Here is an 18,061-nt window from a genome sequence, read left to right as displayed (position 1 = left end):
AGAAGAAGGCTTACCCGGCATCTTGAATCTCGCACTCCACCCCAGGGCTGGCTAGAGTCCCGCTCACAGCCACACAACTGATGTTTGAAATGATTCATTACGTCACAGGAATACAGTCTGATTTTCGCATCTGGGCCCTCCAGAGCTGCGGAGCTGACATGCCAGAGGGTGAGATGGGAAGCTCTGCAGCTCAAATAAATCAACAAAACTGGGAGGCTGTGTTTGATGTATGACATGATGACAGCGAGGCATGTTAAGAGTGTATAAAGTAGCGTCGCCGAAAGGATTAAATACAAAACTGTGCAAAGCGACCACCCTCCTGATGCAACGCTCCCCATTTATCCGGACAGTTGGAGTACACAGACTTGTGACAACTTCCCCCCTCCCCAGCACATTTCTTTCCCCTCATAATCCAAACCATCATGCCACTCCAGTTCAACAATAAAAGACTTATTATATGGCAACAAGAACAACAATATACTACAAACAAAAAGTGGGCAAGAAAGAAGAATCACACAAGCTGAACTGAGTCCATCCAGTGTCTGGGATCTCGCAGGTAGAGTCAGGCCTGTTTTTGGAAGAACTCTTCCCATTCTTACCTACAGTAAGAGGAGATGTCTGTTTTTTTTCCACTCAATACAATACAAGCAACGCCCAGGAGCCAATCTGACTGGCACAAACACAGGGAACTGGCTGTGCACAAAAGCAACACAACCTGTCTCGTTTAATCAACAGAAAACATGTAAATCTAAACGCTGATGTTTCTTTCTTTACTAAAAATTAACCAAAAACTCTTAGGCTTCTCACTTTTTTTATGTGGATATCGGTATGCGAAATATAACTTTAAAAGGCGGACGTCGGTTGACTTTCCACACAGAGCTGGGTTAATCATCATTCATAGCTATGGGGGGTAGGGGTTGCAGCTCAGGCTATGTCTTAATGTTTTATTGTTTGCATACAGAGGTGAGTTTGATCCAGCAATAACTAGTAGGTCAGTCTATATTTAGTCACTGAAGTGAGTACAGTAAAACGCTGCCGCATTGCGATTAGGGCCTTGTTCACTTTCACTCCTTTCCTTCATTTCTTTGATTGACTTCCCGCTTCCCCTCGTCTCTCCTGCCTCGCCGCCGTCCCCCATTCATTTTCTCAAGATTAGAATAATATGAAAGGGCAACTAAACAATCAGGGGAGCGCCACTCCTTTCCTGCAAGTGTGTGTTTGAAAGATCACCGCTGCTAAATACGTCTCAAATGACCAATCACAGCTCCTATCAAATGGCACACAATGACGGCATAAAAGGAAACTGATACCTCCTGAGCGCTCATACATGCACACTAGCAGGGACAGCTAGGCCAGGACGGCGTGCGTATCCACCCTAGACTTTTCTGGCTGGGACCCAACGGGCCAATCAGTGCACAGCAGTGGAGAGGTAACAGACAGAAGAGGACTTTAAAGGACACAGAAACAGCAGAGACGTAAAACAAAGAGAGCTTTAAACTGTTTTATGGCTCTGATGGGAGACTTGGCAAGGTGTTTATAGAAGGAGGACGGGGGAACACTTAATACCCCTGTGAAGCATGGGACAGCTCTATAACTCTGTCATTTTGTTATATTTTTTCTGTCTATACCAGTTTGATCCCACTCTTCCACTCTGCCCGTCATCCTCTATTAACTTGCTTTCTTCCTCACTCAGCTGTTTCATATTTCTGTCGTCTTCAGAGTGAAAATGAAAAGCCGGCAAACATTAGAGCGAGAACGCGAACGTTCACATTTCAGCCACTTAGCAGGAGATCTGATCCAGAGTGATTTATAATGCGTGTTACTGTAAAATCACCAGAGACTGAGAAAAGATGCTGAATAAATGGAAAATTAAGATGGAGACAAACAATAAAACATGAAAGAGAACCGAAGTCCGTCCAAATGGAAAACATCATCATTTATGGAGACGAAAAACAAGACTGAGAGGGGACTTGAACACAATGAGCACCACACAGTGTCTCAAAATGCAAATAAAAACAGGGTGAACCGGGCTGAACACGCACACGAAAACTCGTAAAACACAAGAACAGTTGAACTAATCATGACTTGCTCATGAAACACAAACACGCATGGATCAGTGCCGGGTTGAACAAGGCCCTCGTGTGCAGCCACCCGCAGCCCGCTAATGCGCACGACACACACAAACACACACACTTAAAACTGAGTTTGATACTGAAACTGACATTACAGTCATACTCGTATCCTCAGCTAAACCTGAAACTGTAATCAGCATAAATCATTTTCCTGGGTTTGTCTACTTCACAAAATTTATTGTTTGCGTTGTTTCACAATGAAACCAGAACATCAGTGACATAGAAGCACATGCAGTTCACGACCCATCACACTTCACAGGTCTGTAGAACAAGAAATTTGAACTGGACGTTTAGCTCAGTTTGGGTGAAGACCCATTAAGGGACCATCGATTAAATTCTCAATGCTGTAAAATCTCAAATAAAAATCTCAAGTAGCCTATAAGCGAGACGGCCGGGTTTAACACTGTTAAGCATTGTTCAGGTGTGTGCTGTGACCAATTCTGAGATATTTTATATTGCAATTTGAAAGTTCTGTATATTAGCTGCCAGGCATGACTACTGAACAAGAAATTGAGGAAGAGGAACTGCTTTCACTTTGGTCCCTTTCATTTTTATAATCCCAGCCAAACCGGTTGTTGGCATGCCATCACATTCAGGCAGATACCTTGGTTTCTAAGTAACTGGTTGGGGAGAAATAGGTCTGAGTAGGGGCAATGACAGACTAACGATAGAAACGAAGTCAGGCAAGAACTTTGTCAGGCTAAAGTAGCTTAGCCTAACTTAAAGCAGCAACTGTTGAATATATATTTAATGTGTTGATTAATAACTTTGCAGGTATATTCAGACCACAAGATTAAGTATAAACATGCAGGTAAGTAGACAGAAACACCTGTATGTCTTCTACCAACTTCGAGACGGTAGTCTGTATGTCGGCAAAAGAAGCAAGTCTTTACAGATACTATGCTAATCAAAATGCATATTTGAGTGGTGTCTCTAAAGAAAGAGAAAATTAAGTACATCTTACAGGCTGTAAATGAGCCAGCAGTTTAACCAGATTACCAAATCTGTACCTGCAAGTAAAACAGAAAGAGTACACAGAGTGACAGATATACCCTGAGTACCCACAACTACAATTAACAAAGAACGAACTAATTGTTTGGGTTGTGAGTCGTGTTTCTATTTGCATGTGTTTAATGTGACATAACTGATTTTTTTGTGGCATTTTGGCACATATTTTTCCTCAAAATTGACATTGTCTTAGTTTTTATTGTTATTAGAACAGTTTTAATAAAAGTTTGAGCTTGTTTAAAAAAAAGAAATTGTACTTGGACAGGGTTAAAGGGTAGGTAGTGGTAGGCTGCTGGGAAAAAAATAGCAGTGGTATGTATAGAAGACGGGTTGTTTCAGCTTTCATGAAGCAATGGGTGTTAATTCAGCCTTGAAGGTTTATGCAATAAAATTCTGCAGGTGTGCAAACATTTGATTACTTACAAATCCCATTTCTGTACAAAGGCTGTGTTGAAACAATCTGGGTTACTATACCCTCTAAATCTTTACTGGGAAAATGCTGTAGTGCAGAAAAAAGTGCTGTGTTTCACTATCAAATGGTGAGAAAGGAAGACAGATTGGTCGGTTGGCGGTTCATTTTACAGCAAGATAATGATCCAAAACTTCAGAATAAAAGAACCCGACAGTCGGCATCAAATGACCTCGAAACCCCACTAAAGAGTTTTAGGAGGAACTGGACAGAAGAGTGAAAGCTAAGTACAAGTGAAACATTTATACAAATGTGTTTGCTCAGCTGTTGAGCGACTCAAAAGTTTATTTTCTATTTAATATTCAGAGATCTATTTTTAAAAGGCCCTTTTCATTTTCACTTCAGAGTAAGCTGAAACATTACGCTGCACAATTCAGGAAACTGCAAAAGACTTGAGCAGTAAAGCCACACATACTGATAGACACAAACACACAGAGACAGGGTGGCAGTCTCATTAGCTACGCCGAGGGAACGACACGTCTGTCAAACAGAAACACACACACGCACAAGCATCTGCTCACACAATGGATTCGATACCGTGCAGCGTCTCAGTTCTTCTTGCAGAGAAGAACTGAATTTTGACACCGTGCATGATTTTTGTCTGTGCGTGCGTGTCTGTGCGTGTGCGTTAGTGTCACTATGTTTCCGTCTATACAGGAGTTAATGGGAAGACTTGGTCTGCCATGTGCTCGAGCAGATAATGTCAACAGAAAATAAAACATGGGGAGGAAGCTGTCAAAGTATCGGCCGACACGCTCAACTTCCCCTGTGAACCACTGTGTGTGCGCATATGTGTGTGTAAAGATGATCAAGAGTGTGTTATGCAAGCCCCCCGCTCCAAGTTAATTCCTCTGGGGATGTCTGACTTGAGCAAGGGAGATAATCTCTATTAGATCTCTACTTATACCTGCCAACAGTCATTTTACTGACAATTCAGTTGGTTCATTTACAGACACACACAGAGCTGTGTAGCTGCAACAGGCTGTTACTATATTTCCTAGCCTGGCATATCCACACACATGAATGCACTCACTATTACCCGTTCAGTATACGGTTCTGGTTCATTAACAGCAACATTATTACCAAATGACCTCTTTAAAGAGATACGCACTTATTTAAAATCCCATCTCAGCCTCATCCACTGCCTAATGCCTTTTGTCATGTTGGATTTGCATGGTTCGTATCACTTTCACGCCTCCTGGGTGTTTTTTAAAAGTCACACCACACACACACACACACAATACCTGACATATCGGTGCAGGTTTTTGTTTGTGGTTTGTGTCCTACACGTCAGTCTGGTGAAGGCATGCAAAATCACCGACCAAACCGGAAGTCTGAGACACAGGTTACATCCCTCAGGGGGCAAATGTTTATAAGCCCAGGTGGTATCGATATGACACCTTAAAGCACAGGTGTCGAACTCCAGGCCTCGAGGGCCGGTGTCCTGCAGGTTTTAGATGTGTCCTTGATCCAACACAGCTGATTTAAATTCCTAAATTACCTCCTCAACATGTCTTGAAGTTCTCCAGAGGCCTTGTAATGAACTAATCATTTGTTTCAGGTGTGTTGACCCAGGGTGAGATCTAAAACCTGCAGGACACCGGCCCTCGAGGCCTGGAGTTTGACACCCCTGCCTTAAAGGAAAGAAGGAAGAAATGACAAGTGGAAGGAGGAAGGACAGAACAAGGGGAATTCAAGAAGAGGAGTAGAAGAAGGGAGGAGGGATGAGGGAAGAGGGGGCAAAAAATTCCCCAGAACCCCCATGCCGCGTCTGAGCTACTTCCTGCCCACTTTCCCACGCCAAGAGAGAGAGAGTGAGAGATTAGAAGTGCTGTTCCCCCAAAAAAACAAAACAAAAGACCAAAAACTGGTGAGAAAATGTATGCATTGATTAAAATCTAGAGGAAGAACAAGGACAGAAAACCTAGACAGCGAGGTGGAAAGCTAAAAGAAATGGAGATCAGAGAGGGAGGAAATGTCATCCTTCAGTTTATATTAGAGGAACATCTTTTGCCTTATCCCTCTGATAGCTACCAGCTGCCCCAAGACAGAGAGCAACATGGGGAAGGGAAACGGCAGGGAGAGAAGGACAAATTGAAGAAGGATTAGAAGTGTAGACAGAGCTAAAGCCAAACGTGTGAAAGAAAGGACAGGCAGTGTAAAACCGAGCAAACGGGAAGATTAGTCATTGGGCGAGGTGCATTTCACCTCAAGCCAGGTGACAGCTGAGGCTGCTCTCCACCAGGATCAAAAGTACAGAACTGAATTGAGGTCAATTTTATTCATTGGAAATAATCATCCGTGCTAGCGCTGTCAGGACTGTTACCGAACAAAAAACACTAAAGATGTGCGTTGCTGGTGTTGGTCTTTAAAACCATATGACTCATCACATCCCGCCACATTCGTTTCCCGTTTCTATTCTGTTTAACCCAGACATTTACTCTGCAGTGAAACAAATGGTAGATGGAAGTTGGATTGACAAGAAGAAGAAATGGGAAATCTCAGCCACGTTCAGTGAAAATATCACAGCTAGCCAAGTTCAAACAACTGGAAGGTAAACCAAAGACTGGAAGTGAAATATCTCAAACTAGGTGAACTTTATTTGCTTTGGAGTACTGAAGGGCTTCAAAACAAATGCTGATTTATTAGCAGGCTAATCCATCACAGCATTTAAATAACCACTGGACATGCAAGGGTCACAAGCAACATATCAGCAGTATCGGTACATCGGCGCTGGCATCTATAGCAGCCTTTATCAGCTGGACTCTTGTCCAGAGTTAAACTTTTCTCAGCTTTGCAGAAAGAGATTAATGCAAATACCAGCCAAGGACGCCACTGATAGAATATGGAAGGATGGTAAATACATTACAGTGACTGGAACCTTGAATGTCCACTAGTGACTAGCCAGTGGTCACAAGCGATGTGCAGTGGTTGAATATACTGGCAGATTTAACACACAGATTTTGGCTGTCAGTTCAGTATAAAAATAGCAATAGAGGACGACTATAAGAAAAAGGCGAAAACAGGAGTTTAAGGGGAAACTGGCACCCAGCTTCAATAGGCCTCAGTAGGACTGCAATATAAGATCGCAGGTTCAATGTTTTTTTGTCAGCCATGTGAGTCGGGCTATAAATGCCCCTTGCTCCCTCTCATAGGATGGTTTCTTACGGCAAAAAAAAAAAATCCATAGAAACTAAAATGGCAAACAAACTTTTGACATTTTTATGTACTTATGGCTGTAGTTTAACATCCATCCAAATATGCTCCATTCACCTCAACCTTACTGTTCTTTTAACCCCAGTAGCATCTGCATGATACCCAATTTAACCTCCTAAGACCCAATTTCTCTTTGCTATTTGGGCTGATTGGGACCTGATGAATGTAAAAACAAAGAATTACCTGATTTTCTTTTCTTTCTTTCTTTTTTTTTTTTACTGATTTTTGCTTCTGAGAAAAATGAGATACACATTTGAGGACATTCGTTTTAAATTTCGATAGAACAGCGGCAGCATAATGTCCTCGTAAGTGGATATCAGGCCCTTTTAGAGCAAAATTTAGTATTTTGGTCTTGACACCTCAAAATGTGATGTCCGCATATATGGACAACAGGTCATAGGAGGTTAAGACACAAATATAAAGAGGAGGAAAGTTTGGCCAGAGGACAGCAGAAGGACACGCTGCAGAATTAGCAGGAAGTTACAAGCATATGTTGTAACAGATGTGTGGGTATGGGATGTGCATGTGGATCTTGTGTAACCCGCGACCACTGGCATGCACTTTGCGTTCAGCATTTAGCCACAGCTATTTACTCAAGTGGGGTCTTTGGGAGTTAAGAATTATGGCAGGTCACAAGCCTTTACTGTTACAGATCTGAAGACGCAACGATGACCGAAAGGGTTTTTTTTTTTTTTCCTCGACAGCGCTAAAAAGTTTTTGCTTAAGGGTTGGAAGGCTGCAATTCCTCCTAGAAAGCTCCTCCATACTGGGTTCCTATTGGACCATAGCGGTCTGCTACAACATGCCTTGGGTTATGCCGGGCTCACACTGTGCGATTTTTTCAGTCGCGCAATTCAGCTCCTGCTCATACTGTACGATTGACTCGCAGGGGTTAGAAGTTCATAGGTCACGATGCAGGGTCTCACACTATACAACCCAATGCTCTGATGCGACCCGAGTGCTCACACTGTGCGTCCATAAAATGAAGGTTATAACAGAAATTCTGTCGCTCGCTCTCCCTCTCCGTCTTTCACTCACACAGACACGCACACACACCACCATCAACTTTGCTAAATTGCTAATGAAAAACATGATCAGGCAGCTGTGATTGAGCAGCGATGTCTATCCAACTATTTTCACGGTTGTTGTGGTCGTGATAATTTTGTGAGGCCACATCGAAAAGGCTCGGATGAGTGCCTCCATCGCTTGTGTCCAGATCACACGCTGCACTGCCGTGCTGCGCCGTCTTTTTCGCAGACATTTGTGTTTGCGCGTGCGCAGTGTGAGAAACTGCGGTGACACCCTCACGACGGTCGCAAGGATTGATGATCGGGAGCTGGTCGTGAGGTGTTAATCGCTTCTCGTTACCCCACGTATACTACACGATGCACGACGCACGATGAAGGCCAAAATCGGGCCGATCGCCTAAACAGTCGCACGACTCAAAAATCGGCTCAAAATGGGCCAAAAATCGCACAGTGTGAGCCCAGCTTTAGTTAAGTAAGGTCAAACAAAACTTGTATTTAGGATGGTTAAATTTGCAGTGTCTGCTTATATGTTCTGAGGCATCTCATCCAACAACATGTTACTCATCATAATGTCATGGGAAAACATTTAATGCCCCCATAAATCCTCAGAAATGACAGGCTGATTACCAAAAAAAGAGCTTATTTGAACCCAAGCCAGGTTTTTTTTAAATAACCCTAAAAAAATAAATAAATTTAAAGTTTAAATTAGAAACCTTGCTGAGCTGTTATTTGCTCAAAGCAAATCAAGTAAATTGTTTTGGGGCCAAAACAACAAATGAACATGCAAATGATGTATAAATGCAATACCAAAAGAGTGTAAATAGCAGTTGAAGAGAAGTTGTTCTTTGACTAGACAGAGAAAACTCTTGTTGCTGGCCATGTTCCTTTATCTCAGAGGCAAAGAAAGGAGCACAGTGAAGTGAAAGACAGGGGGAAAACAGTGCAGACCAGTGCACAGTGGGGTGTGTCTGCCCACAACCACTGTGTACAGCACGTGTGTGTTTGTGTATGTGTTTCTGTCAGCAACAGTTGGTCGTTATCGGCACTAGCAGAGTTGAGAATGGATAAACCCGCACACCAAACACCTCTCGCAGAAGGATTTATTTAATGTGTGACGTTTCCCAGGACAAAGCTCTTCCACAGAACAACGGAAGACTTATGGGACATTCTGGGCTCTGAGTATACACTCATATGTCAGAGGTCTCATAAGCCGAACCTCTGGACGTTACACAAAGATGGAGAGAGGGCGATAACAAAGAGAAGGAAGAGGGAGGCGCAGAGGAAGAGATGTGAAAGATTGCTGTAGAAGGATGGAGAAAGAAATTATCAGCAGGAAGAAAATCGCCATGAAGAAAAAAGTGTCAGCAAAGAGACGGAGATAAATGAGACCCTGGAAAAAAAAGAAGAGAAAAGTAGAGATATATTTAAAGGGAAATGTTAAACAAAGCGAAGATTGAGACAAAGGTGACACAATGCAGATGGAGATAAGACAGGATGAGGAGAGAATTACCTGGGGGAAAGGTGAAAAGGCTCAAAGCGACTGAGATAAACCAGATTTCATGAGGAAAAGTTATGTCAAAAGGTGAGAAAAAGGAGGCAGGTAATCCAAATAAAGTCAGCGTGGAATAAAAGGAGGGTAATAGAAGGGTGACGGATGAAGGAAGAGGAAAAGGGATGGAAACATGCTTCCCCTGGGCTGCACGTAGGCCAATATTTAAGTGGTTTGTCAGGGATGCTCTTCTCAACACAAGTTTACTTCTTTTCCTTCTTTCTTTTTTCAAATCAATGGCCCCACTGCATCTTGGGTGGTCAGCTCCTCTTCAAGTTATTCACAACAACATCTTGGTGTCTCAAACTTTTCATCCACAGAGCAAATTTATTTCATGTTATGACATTACTGTTGAGCTGCAGCGATTAGAAGAACTATATGCTGGGCGGGAAACGGAAGAGAAACTCCGCTCAAAATAAAATCCACAGGAGGGGTCGAGCTTTCATGCTTGCGTGCCTGTCCTAAATAAAATGCAATGTCACCTTTGTGGTACAACACATCCTCTTAAGTTGTTAGAAAAGTGCTTTTGACATTTTTGGGTTGCGGACTTTTTCGATGTCCTTCCAGGCCTTTGCTGAGATTCTAAAAATGACTCTAGTGAGTGATCCAGTTCCACTCAGTGACCACGGGCACCCTGAATTAAATGAATCAGGTTGATACAATAGATCTTGATCAAGTCAACTGGGAAGAATCCTCAAATTAAATCCTCATAGATGACATTTAAATGATAAAGAGCAGAGTGGCAAAAATATAAAATGCACTGGAGAGCCAATATTTTGGGTGGCTCTATTCAGAGAAATGGGTTTCTTCCAGAATACCCTTGTCATCTGTGTAAAAGCGTATTAACTGTTCTCATTAATGATCGCCGGATATCTGTGTTGCAGTGTCCTCTTTCTTTTCAGCTCTGCTTGGAAATCTCCTGGGGAGTCGCAACGCTGAATTGAAGCTTCACTCTGGTATCGCTGAAATGACTACAGCCACTTTAAATTAGGACTTCTGTAAAGCCCGAGTGCATTTTTATACATTCAGGTGCGCCTATTTTCAACAACACGAGCAACAGGACGTTTGCAAGGAAGATTTCCCCGAGCCCGATTCTCATTTGCTGTTCATTTTGAGAAAAGCTGAAGAAACAAATATAACAGCACTGGCCAGTCATTTTCAACATAACATCCAACATAATGAGCAAACACTATTAGTCACTGCCAGTCTGACCCTATCCATGTCAAGGACACCAGCGTTTCCCTGTAATTAGCCTTGGTGGCCTGAAGGTTTTTGAAGGATTTTTCGTGGCCGTGGTCATCAGGGAGCCGGATTCCCGCTACTGAAGTAAGAATGGGGACCACAATCGGCCTTAGTCATGCCAACACTAACAAAGACGAAAGGCAGCAATGAAAGAAAAGTCAAACACTGTGGCACACGAGGCAAATGAGGCGGCACTACCAGCGCTCGCTGCTTGCATTTCCAGTAAGGCAGAGGGGAATCTTCCTCGACTTAGGCATTGGTGTAGTGGAAAGATAAAATCTGATATTATGAAAATCCATTGTTTGCATAACTGGGTTCACGCAGGCAAATGGACCGGAGTCGGCTTTACTGACAGTCCACCTAGATTTCTTTCATCACACTCACAGGGATTAAATCTAATCCGGCATTTAGTGCAACTTTATTTCAAAGGACGCATTAAACTAATGTTCTTCTTATTTCAAAAAATAAAGAAAGAAAGAAACACCACAACGCAGATGATGTAACAACTAATCAGCCTTTTTAGCTTTTTTCCACACACGGCTGGAGTTTCTCCGCTGTAGATCCTCGCAATTAGAAACACCCTGTTGGGTTTGGGTGGGGGCACTGCCTTGATAGAGCAAGCAGGAGGGAGGGCACATCTAACCTATTACTGCCCGCTCTATTCTTAAATGGATATAAAACAAGCACAAGACCAGCTTGGCACTAGAGAATTGGCCAGTAAAAGACTGGAACTGTCCCACCCACTAAACAATCTCACGTGCAGCTGCACGGTGGTGAAGTCTAGAAAAGTTTCAGGACTACGGAGCAAGTGTAGAAGTGTTTAGAGTCAAGCAAATAAGGAAGCAGCATGTGTGTAACGGACGGCTGTTTATCATGGAAATGTTGTTTAACTCTGTAAAGCCTGAACCACAAAATAACTGCTGGAAAATTAGATTTTAAAAAAAAAAACTGAAGTGTTTTTATTGAACCTTTTGGCAACTTAGGAAGAACAAAAAGAAATGAAATATAAATGAGCCTATATGAGTTTTTATTTGTACATTTCTGGTACTTCGGGCATTTTTATGCAACATAATGTTTAAAAATTTACTCAAAAACTCTTCTAAATGAAGCTCAAGCTCGCATTAATTCAATTGATTAGTAATGTGAAACCGGTCCATTTCACTTTGTGACAGAACAACATGGACTCAATACAATCCGGTCTTCAAGCGATGACGTATGAACCCTGCTTCCAGGTCCAAACTACTCTGCATTTATTAAGGCTGTTTTTTTAATGGTTTTAATGCTTTGTATCTTGTTATTTAATCTAAACAAACCCCTAAAAAAAGTCAGTGGATGGATTATATCAGTGGTTCTGACTGAAGTTTGGTCCGTTTACAGGATCCTGCCATACAATTGCATTTCTCCAAAACCATCAGGAACCCTCACGTTAACTTTTATTGAGTGTAAAAAGGTTAACGTTCATCCTCCAGCGTCACTGTGCTAATGTGTTTATGTCATGCTAACCATAGCTGTGTAGCTAGCCACCACGTAGCATCATATGCCAGCTAGCCAAACTTCAGTAACCCTACAAACGTGGCTGCTGTTTAGTTTTCTGTCTGTCAGTTATATATTAAGTTATAGCAGAGCTGTGCGTTTTAATTTTTTCAGAAATCTCTCAGTCACAACATAGTATATTATGTTTAGGTGGAAACTAGCGAGCTAACTTCCTGCTAACTTCTAACTCCGTTAAATTTCATAAATCCTGTTTTCACAGACGCCTGTATTTTAAACTTAATTTTTACACCTGTCAGAGCAGCCAAACTGATCATTTTATTAAAGATTGAAAAATTTAGACAGTTTAACTCTCAGTGATGCCGCAGTGTTCGTTTGACTTTGGGACCTGAAGCGGAGTTTGGACCCAGAAACAGCTAATGGCGTCAGACTTAAAGACCGGATGATGTTCTTTCAAAGCGCAACATGTGATAAATCTGTGGGTAGGGAAAGAGTGTCCGGTCCACCTCTCACCTCTGCTTCAGTCTATACGGATCTCTGTCCAAACTCCTGGTACAATTGTGTTGTGGGTAATTTAGGCATCAAGCTTGCAAAAAGAAAGTGCATAGAGTGTATCTATTTTGATTTTTTTTTCTTTAATGACTCAGAGAAAACTAAAGATGTACACTGTTTAATCAGTGACATTGGAAACAATGTGTTGTCCCTTTTCTCTCTTTCCTCAAATGCTGTCTCAAGTCATCTTCAGTCACAGTGAGCAGCTTTACCACCTTGTTGAAAACATTCAATGACTGACAATCTGACTCTTTGCTAAACAGTGTCACAGTTGCACCTCAGGCGACAAATGGCCTATTATCCTAATACCCCACACACACACACACACACACACACACACACACACACACACACACATATATATATAAGTAAGATATCAGGATAGAATGAGTATTTAAAGCTTGTGTCTGTTATGTGAATGCACAAACACATGCTGACACATGTGCAGGCCGACAGCATGACGTGTGCTCTGGCCCAGTTATGCGCACACATGCAGTGCGTACACATACTGCAAAACACGCAGACAGAACCCAGTGATAATATTGGCTATCAACGGGTCATTCCTTACATGCCTTTTGGATAAACAGACAGCCAGAAATAAAGAGGGAGAAGGTTTGTGCATGCAGAAGAAAGGGAAGGAGAAAAACAAAGTCACTGGGAAAGACTTTTGTATGTGTGTAAGCGCGCGTGGGAGGGGGTTAATTGAGCTGCCCCTGTAATGTCATTTGATCTAGAAAGCCTTATAAAATGTACAGACCAGGCCAGCATAACCGAGATATACCGGTTGTGTGAAGACATGAGTAAAAGGATAACAGTGAGATATTGCCTATATCTCACTATATAACAGAAGGGCAGCTTTGTTCACAGGATTTGTTTATGGAAATGTTTACCCATGACAGCAGATTACTATATCCATACTCCAATATCAAAGGAATAACTCATTATGATCCCATACATCTACATGCATAACCACAGTCAGAATCACCATCATGCTGCCAATTCCCAGTTTATTGCTGAATGCCTAAAATGTAAAATCCAATATTACTAAACTAATGGCTTAAACGTAACCTCTAAAGTCAAGGAGAGGAAGGACGGATGTTGGGAAGCAATCACTCATGAATGGAGGGGGAAAGAGATGGAGGATTGCTGATAACCACAAAGACTACAGGGATCAGAGTGAACAGGAGAAAACAGGAGACAAACAACGCCAGGACAAATTGATGAAACCCATTTTGGTTGAACTAATGGGCCGCTAAAACCACAATAAGTGACACAAAGAGCTGAGGAAGAAACAGCCATTTAGAAAGACAGATGAAATATGTAGGAGAAGTGGGAGCGTAGCTATGTAGTGGTGTTAAAGTAGACAAATAACAAGTGTAATATCCATATTAGCACTCAAGATGGTACATTAAAAATCCATTATGGTTAGAGCGGCTCATTTGTATTTGATTGTGTCCGAGTACTTCGGAGATGTGCGACAGTCTATTTGGCCGACTTTGAAGGTAATCAGTTTGTATGTGTGTAACTCTGTGCGTGTAAGACATCGAGTACGTCTCACCTGGCCAGCACCTATGGTCCAGTAGAGGAAGAATCCTTCCGGATCAACTTTCAGGTTTATCAGCGTCGGCTGTGTACTGTTAGGCTCCTAGGCGACAACAGAAAAGCAGATGTTAAAAAATTGCAAACACAAAATAAAGGTCCAAGAAGAGAAAAAAAACCCCACAATGTGCAACTCAAAACAGGAGCCAGTGTTTATTACAACTTGGGTCTTACTTTTTATAGATTTGGCCTTGAATTTGATGGGGTATTATGTTGGAACATTATCACAACACACATTGAATTAGGGTCCCAAACGCTCGCTCTCTGTCATTGTTTGCTAGTAAAAATGTTTTTTTTTAAATCCTTCAAAAAGCTGAACTATCCACAGGGTAAAGACCTCTAAAGTACATTTCTGAAATGAAAAAGTGAGCCACGCCAGCGATGAAAGAGGATACTGGTATTACATCATGAGGCGTCAGCAGGAAGACTGGGAAACAACTATATTCCGGAATCTAAGATAAGCATGTAGCTTGTGCTATAGCAGAATATAGATCATTTCAAAAGCTATGAATAATATTAATATGCTTGCAAGTACCTTGCTAACTAACTACACATAAGCTGATAAAATAAATAACTCAACAGCATTGTGAAATTTGGTATTTTTGGCCAACTACAGCCAGTTTGTTGGAGTTTCAACCAGCTGTTCCATAAGATAAGGCAATCAGGCCCCACCAATATAGGATTTTAATATTGATACCAATACTGATATTTGGTGATTTCTTATCTGATACATTTTTGTCTATGATAGAAACAAAACAAACAGATTTGACTAACATTTGTTAAGTCTAGTTATTTATGTTAAACCTTAAATCATCGCAGCCAAATGACTAAATGACTATTTTTAAATTACTTTACTTAAAAATATGAATGTAAGTAAGTGTAGCCTCCGTGCTATTTATAGTTGTTGTTTTTGTCATAATATGGGTGCCGTTTGTCAGTGGCACATTAAAGACGTTCTGAACGGGGATCGGAATGTGAACGCTTGAGTCAAACAGAGTCCCAGTATCAAACATGTGCACTGATGCGTCATCAGATTGACTAATCAGACTATACTGAAAAGACTGTAGTCTAAAATTAAAGGTATGTTATATATATTTAATTTTAGTTTGGTTTTTTTTGTTTAACAGTTTTAATATAGTTGTAGTTAATTATAAAAAAACGTAATGGTCTGAAAATAGTGAGAGGTATTTACCATTAATAATTTTAATAACAGTGATTAGGTAAAACACCTGAACTTGGGACTGCTTTCACACTAATCATTTACATATTTATTTAAAGGAAAATGCTGTAGAAAAAGTCATCGCACATTTCATAGACTACACAACTCATTTGCTTATTGTTGAACCGGGACAGATACGCTTTGCTAACACTATTCAAGGAAAATCACGACACATCTGTATAGTAGCAGAAGAGGCACGGACTCAACAGATGGGAAAATCCTAAATGCTCGCTACTGACTGAAAGTTTTTGTTGTTACCATCAAAATTATGGCCAACCTACAAAAATAATAAGACCCAGTTAGTATAAAACTCTACTTTGTTTAACTTTATGACCTTGTAGATGGACAGAAAGACAAAGGAAAGGACACCATGTGTTTATGTCACATGTTGCTCAACAGCTGTTTTCAAGCTGGAAACCACAAGCTTTGACCAGCATGAAGATCTCATTCATGTGCAGCATAATGATGGCACAGAAGCCTGAATCAACATATCATTAGCATCATCATTATGGAGTCGTACGCAAGATACGATGACCACATGCACAAACACAGGCACACAAACACACACACAAAGCTTCTGGCTGCGTAATTACAGTCACACTCTGGTCCAACAGACAAACACATTGCCAAGACCGCCCGGGAAACAGGGATGTTGATTCAAATTGCTATAAAAGTGACAGACTCACAACACCAAAGCATCAACTTAACAATATACTTCTCATAATCGGATTATAAGAGAGAGAAGGACCTCCTGGTAACCACATAAACCTTTCTCACTATCAACTTAACAAAGGAAAGAAGCTTTATAATTTCCTTAATGTGTGGTGAAAAAAATATGCAGCTATCATGTGAGTTCAACAAAGCTGAAACATTAATGTCTGCAATTTTAACTTAAACACAAAAATGAAGCAAACGGGAAAAAAGCACTTGAAGGCTTCCACACAAAAACAGAGTGGGTTGATAAAATAAGTGATGGAGGCAACTGGCAAAGACAGGAAAACATTATGAGACTCCATAAAGGACTGTACACAATTTTTCTTTAGATCTATAAAACAGTTATAAAACGGCTAACAATGCTAACAGTTTTCATTTATACTTTATATCCAAAAAAGAGAATAAATGTGCACCATATTAGCTTAGCGTTTTAATTTAAACCTATGAGATATCCAAACAACACATATCTTGTGATATATTGTTATCTTTCACCATCTGTTACTTTTGGACAGAGCCTGGCTAATCGCATTTCCTGTTTTAGCTTTTATGCTAAGCAACAAATTTAGCGTCTAATGCTGGGCTTCTCGTGTTACCAACCCTAAGCAAAATTATTCCCAGTGTTTCCCAAACTCTTAAAATGTTCCCTTACAGAGTCCTTGCAAAACATACATTACATTTTAAGCTGAACCTACCTTCATTTTAGGCTCCAAGGTTGGCTAACAGAGTGCGCAGGTTAGCAAGAGAGGTAAATAAAGGAGAAAGACAAAGGTTTAAGAACAGGATAGAAGTAGGTGGATGGGAGCAGGGAAAAAAATTTTATAATAGAAAATAAAACAAAATGTCAGGAGAGGTAGCTGAAGTTAAATCTTAAATTAGCCTCATTTTTCTAACTTGACCATGCATAATGTCAGCCATTTTATTGTTGCTATAGTGACTAGCAATGACTGAGTAGACAAGGGGGCGATTTTAGACCCATCATCAGGCCTTAATAAGCAGCAATATGTTCTTTTAAAAGTGAGCTGCGTTAGCTTAGTTAGGTAGAAGCAACTATAACACAAAAACACAGTCTGAAGCTCCAGCCAGCTCTAGAGATACAAGGAGTTACTGCTTCGCTCTGAACAGAAACTCACTGACAGAATAATTTGAATGCAACTTCAATCGTGAAGTCAAACGTGCACTTAATCACTGAACTTGTGACCTCTGCTTACTCACTGGTGCAAATGGAATGCTATACATCCCCAATTTCACGCTGTGATTACCATCTTAAGGCTGTGACCTGATGTCAAGGCCTCTTTTCAGCCGGAGATTGGTCAGAACAAATGTCTTGCAGTGAAGCTTGCAAATCTCCAGCCATATAGCTTTTGTTTGTGTATCTTATGTCTGCAAGACCAGCGGTCCCCAACCCCCGGGCCTCGGACCGGTCCGTGAGTCGTTTGGTACCGGGCCGCGAGAGTTGAGGCTCAGGTGTGAAGTGTATAGTTTTCAGGGTTTTTATCGGTTTTCAGCGTTATTTTGTTATCATTTTTTCGTTAATTCGGTTTTCCTGGGTCTTTTCACGTGTGTTATGAATAAATTTTCTTTTTTTTTGGTACCGGTACTAGTTTTATTTTGTTGTATTTATCCGCGACACCTTAAAGGCCGGTCCGTGAAAATATTGTCGGACATAAACCCGTCCATGGTGCAAAAAAGGTTGGGGACCGCTGTGCAAGACAACAGAACTGAAAACACAAACTAAAACTTCCATTTGGAAAGTCAGATGTTCCTAGTGCTAAATGACAAACAAATATAACAAAACCCCAAAAACATTCAAACAAAAAAGCCAGTTTTAAACGATTATACCAA

General features: G+C 41.1%; 1 protein-coding gene across 2 annotated transcripts in view; it reads right to left on the bottom strand.

Annotated features, from left to right (window-relative positions):
• The window catches only part of plcb3 (phospholipase C, beta 3 (phosphatidylinositol-specific)), a 56,298-nt gene that overhangs the window by 24,261 nt on the left and 13,976 nt on the right, over nucleotides 1-18,061 (bottom strand). Inside the window, exons 1-2 of one of the 2 annotated variants that reach the window (XM_006802459.3) lie at nucleotides 16,912-17,130; nucleotides 14,246-14,332 (exon numbers count right to left, since the gene is read on the bottom strand). In XM_006802459.3, the coding sequence (XP_006802522.2) occupies nucleotides 14,246-14,332; nucleotides 16,912-16,917 (93 nt within the window). In that variant the 5' untranslated portion in view covers nucleotides 16,918-17,130. Of the gene's footprint in view, nucleotides 1-14,245; nucleotides 14,333-16,911; nucleotides 17,131-18,061 lie in introns of those variants that run through there. The other variant, XM_006802458.3, reaches the window with a different exon arrangement.

The sequence above is a fragment of the Neolamprologus brichardi genome, chromosome 3 (assembly GCF_056152115.1).
Source record: "Neolamprologus brichardi isolate AB-2024 chromosome 3, ASM5615211v1, whole genome shotgun sequence".
NCBI lineage: Eukaryota > Metazoa > Chordata > Actinopteri > Cichliformes > Cichlidae > Neolamprologus > Neolamprologus brichardi.
This window is presented reverse-complemented; position numbering and strand designations above follow the sequence as displayed.